The 5,000-nt window shown below is 34.4% G+C and overlaps 1 protein-coding gene across 2 annotated transcripts in view; it reads right to left on the bottom strand.

Moving 5' to 3' along the window:
* Window positions 1-5,000, bottom strand: part of LOC137645063 (probable imidazolonepropionase) — a 37,274-nt gene that overhangs the window by 6,126 nt on the left and 26,148 nt on the right. For both annotated transcript variants that reach the window (XM_068377915.1, XM_068377916.1), the window contains exons 3-5: window positions 3,472-3,643; window positions 2,148-2,283; window positions 65-206 (exon numbers count right to left, since the gene is read on the bottom strand). In XM_068377915.1, the coding sequence (XP_068234016.1) occupies window positions 65-206; window positions 2,148-2,283; window positions 3,472-3,643 (450 nt within the window). The remainder of the gene's footprint in view (window positions 1-64; window positions 207-2,147; window positions 2,284-3,471; window positions 3,644-5,000) is intronic.

Here is a 5,000-nt window from a genome sequence, read left to right as displayed (position 1 = left end):
AAACGCACGTATGCCTTTTACAATCCAAAAGCAAAAATAAATTGCAAAAAACTGCACGTGTTACCTAGGCACGGAATGGGCACCACAAAATGTTGAAGAGATGGTGATGGGCACAAGAGGTCGGGCTTTTTCCAGCACTCGAAGCATCTTCAGCTCCGTTTCCACGTTTAATCCATAGCCGCTCTTGCACTCGACTAAGGTTGTGCCTGGAAATACAGAGATAATCTTTAAAAGATAAGAAAAAGAATTTTTTGAACATCTTACTCTTCAACTTTACTTTTACTTTTACGGGTATATTTCTCGCCCTCCATCAGACACTAAAGGTCTGTTCAGCCCATAAGATGAATTTAAATATTTTCAATGAATAAATATACACAGACGGAGTAAAAAAATACCTTATACTAGAAAATATAGTAGATATAAGCTTATTTATGTAACTCAATATGTTTAGAGGACTTTCAAAAGTTAATTATGAAATATGTCTTTTCCAGAACCCTCAAAGATTCTCTTTGAAATATGACTTTTATTCCAATTTTCATTCTAATCAAAAAGTAATTTAGGAAAAACTTACGAAATCAGACCTATTACAAAATAACAGCAGACGAATTCAGTAACTTAGATTAAGATAAAAATCTGTTAAAATCACAATTTCGCATTATTTCTTTAGCCTGGAGATGGCACTGGGACTTACACCAACGAATCAAAGGTTACGGAGCACGCATTTAAGGCTGTTTGCAATGCATGGTATGCGAAAGTGTATGTGTTTTTACATGATGTGATTTCTTATGCCATATAAAGGAGAACAGCCTTCGTCCTGATAAATTACCTATAAAAAGGAAAAGCTTTTGTTCTGATAAATTACCTATTTAAAGGAAAAAGCCTTTGTCCTGATAAATTACCTACATGAAGGAAGCAATCTTTGTCCTGTTAAGTTACCTACTGTATATAAAGGAAAACAACATTTTTCCTGATAAATTACCTATATAAAGGAAAAAAGCCTTGGTCTGATAACTTACCTATATAAAAGGAAAAACCTTTGTCCTGGTAAATTCCCTATACAAAAGAAAACGGCCTTTGTCCTGACAATAAAGGAAAATAGCCTTTGTCCTGATAAATACCTATATAAAGGAAAATACACTTCCTTATAAATTGCTTATATAAAGAAGAACAGCCTTTGTCCTTATAAATTAACCATTAAAAGAAAAACAGCCTTTGTCCTGGTAAATTACCTATATAAAGGGAAAAAGCCTTTTCCTGATAAATTACCTATATAAAGGAAAAAACTTTTGTCCTGATAAATCACCTATATAAAGGAAAAAAGCCTTTGTCCTGATAACGTACTTATAAAAAGGAAAACAGCCTTTGTCCTCATAAACTTCCTTTATAAAGGAAAACCGCCTTTGTCCGGATAAACTTCCTATATAAAGGAAAACAGTCTTTGTCCTGATAATCTTCCAATATAAAGGACTAAAAAGCCTTTTTCCTGATAACGTACTTATACACAGGAAAACAGCCTTTGCCCTGATAAACATCCTATATAAAGGAAGAACAGCCATTATTCTGATAAACTTCCTATATAAAGGAAAAAAGTCTTTGTCCCGATAAAATTCCAATATAAAGAAAAGAAAAAGCCTTTTTCCTGATAACGTACTTATATACAGGAAAACAGCCTTTGCCCTGATAAACATCCTATATAAAAGAAAAACAGCCTTTATTCTGATAAACTTCCTATATAAAGGAAAACAGCCTTTGTTCTGATAAGCTTCCTTTATAAAGGAAAACAGCTTTTGTCCGGATAAACTTCCTATATAAAGGAAAACAGTCTTTGTCCTGATAAACTTCCAATATAAAGGAAAAAAAGCCTTTTTCCTGATAACGTACATGTATACAGGAAAACAGCCTTTGCCCTGATAAACATCCTATATAAAGGAAAAACAGCCGTTATTCTGATAAACTTCCTATATAAAGGAAAACAGCCTTTGTCCTGATAAACTTCCTTTATAGAGGAAACAGTCTTTGTCCTGATAAACTTCCTATACAAAGGAAAACAACCTTTGTCCTGATAAACTTCCCATATAAAGGAAAACAGACTTTGTCGTAATAAACTACCTATATAAAGGAAATCAGCCTTTGTCCAGATAACTTACCCGAGGATACCATCCTTTTAAGACGAGGAATCAGGAGTTCAAGGAGTTCGTCCTCAGAGGCTTCCCTGGTCTTTGTCACGGTGAAATTAATACCTCCTCCAGCTTGATGAACTTCCATGTAGGTGGCTCCTGCTAACTGATAGATTGAACTTATTAAATACATTTTACTGTTAATTTGATTATTATACATCCAAAGAGCGAAAATTATCATATGGAAATGCATTTATAAGATTCAACACAAGACAGTTCATTTAATTCATATTTAATAATTTGAATGATTAGAATATTTCCATTGCAATTCATGAGGGGATAATGAAATATATCTATTATCTGAATCTAAATTCAATAGGTGGCTCCTGCTAACTGATATATTGAACTTATTAGATACATTCTACTGTTAATTTGATTACTATATATCTAAAGAGCGAAAATTACCATATGGGTATGCATTCACAAGATTCAACACAAGGCAGTTCTTTTAAATCATATTTAATAATTTGAATGATTAGAATATTTCCATTGCAATTCTTGAGATGATAATAAAATGTATCTATTATCTGAATCTAAATTCAATTTTGCAGTTGCTGGGGTGATTATGACAAGAAAAAAATAGGAATATTTTTCATCTTGTTTTATGTAGGCTAAACGACAAAGAGATTGAAGGCATAATTAAAGCATTTTAGGAATCAATATATGATATCATGTTTCCTATTTTCCATTAGATTTTAGGTATTATTCTATTTTCAAGTTTATCAATTTCATGTTTCCTTTTCATGTAGGCTAAATAACGATGAGATTGAAGGCATAATAAGAGCATTTTAGGAATCAATATATGATATCGTGTTTCCTATTTTCCATTAGATTTTAGGTATTATTCTATTTTCAAGTTTATCAATTTCATGTTTCCTTTTCATGTAGGCTAAATAACGAAGAGATTAAAGGCATAATTAAAGCATTTTAGGAATCAATATATATCATGTTTCGTTTTTTTTTTTCAGAAAATTTTAGGTATTACTCGATTTTCAAGTTTATCAATTTCATGTTTCCTTTTGATCTAAAATTTTGATGAGTGTTTTAACTTTTACAAAATAACTGAAGCAGTATCTACAATACTTTGTATTATTAGCAGTTATTAGAACATTCAATCCACGCCTTTTAAGAAATGGAAAAACTAGTAATTGGTTCTTGTAGAACTAAAGATTGTACTATTTTACACAAAAGGAGAAAATAAATTATTTTAATTCTAGATAAAAACCAAGTTATCTTACTTAAGTAAAAAACTTGTATTCTTCCCTGCAATATAGTAATACACAATTCCACCCACCTTCATAGTAAATTCATGTACTCTGTCTCCCGCCCATACAGGGTGGGTGTGGGCGTCAACCAACCCGGGGACGACCGATTGTCCTTTTGCCTCAATGATAGTATCCCAAGTAGCAGCTGGATATTGTCTAGCAATTTCTGAATCCATTCCAATTGCAGCAATCAGACCATTTCTATGGAGAGATAAAATTTGTGATATCTTGTTCTTGATAACTTAGTTAAAACAGGTTTTATTTATCAAATCTTGATCATGAATCATCATCTTTCCCACCGGCATCTCTACATTAAGGGGTCGGTTGCCCGATGCGCCCTCTCTAATGGCTTCTATCAAAGTCATGCTTTTCCATCCAACCTCTTCTCTCCATATCATCCTTCACCTTATCTTCTTTCCCACCGTCATTCCTACATTAAGGGGTCGGTTGCCTGATGCGCCTTCAGCAATGCGTTCTATCAAAGACATCCACTTCCACCAAACCTCTTCTCATCATATCATCCTTCACCTTATCTCGCCATTTAATTCTCTGCGCTTCCCACTTGAATACCGAGCGTAAATGAAGTAGAAAAAAAGGAATCTCTGAGGGATTGAGTAAGTCTTGGAAGAAACCTGTCAGAGGTAGAAGATCGAGAGGGAGGCAGAGAATTAGATGGCGAGGTAAGGTGAAGGATGATATGGAGAGAAGAGGTTTTGTGGAAGAGGATGTCTCTGATAGAAGGCATTGGGGAGGGCACATCAGGCAACCGACCCCTTAATGTAGGGATGACGGTGTGAAATAGGAAGAAGAAGAATACGAATAAGAAAATAGTGAGATAACGTGAAGGATAATATGGAGAGAAGAGGTTTGGTGGGAGAGTATGCCTTTGATAGAAGGCATTAGAGATGGTGCATCAGGCAACTGGCCCTAAATGTAGGGATGACGGTGGGAAATAGGAAGAATAAGAAGAAGATGGCGAGGTAAGGTGAAGGATGATATGGAGAGAAGAAGTTTGGTTGAAGAGGATGCCTTTGATAGAAGGCATTGTAGATGGCGCACCAGGCAACCGACCCCTTAATGTAGGGATGACTGTGGGAAATAGGAAGACGAAGAACAAGAATAAGAAGAAGATGGCAAAAGAAGGTGAAGGATGATATAGGGAGAAGAGGTTTGGTGGAAGAGGATGCCTTTGATTGAAGGCATTGGAGAGGGCGTAGCAGGCAACCGACCCCTTAATGTTGGGATAACGGTAGGAAAGAAGAAGCTGTGAACAAAATAACAAGTCATAAGAAGCTAACCACCAAATAAATTGCCAATATAATCTAGGCCTTTACTGTTACTTCATAAGGTTATAACAATCTTCTTAAGGTAGTACAGTACTTCTGATTTGTATGAGATATTACATTTTTGTTTCTATATTTTGTTTTTAAACATTTGTAAGACATTCTATGTTACTCTGGAATAAAAAAAGGAAGACAAAATAGAGACAACCAACAGTTGAAATAAGTAAATATCTTTACCGGATACACAAAATATTAGAAAAAAATGCATAAGAAGT

Source organism: Palaemon carinicauda, chromosome 8 (genome assembly GCF_036898095.1).
Source record: "Palaemon carinicauda isolate YSFRI2023 chromosome 8, ASM3689809v2, whole genome shotgun sequence".
Lineage (NCBI taxonomy): Eukaryota > Metazoa > Arthropoda > Malacostraca > Decapoda > Palaemonidae > Palaemon > Palaemon carinicauda.
The sequence above is the reverse complement of the archived record's forward strand: the minus strand, read 5'-3'. Positions and strand labels throughout refer to the sequence as shown.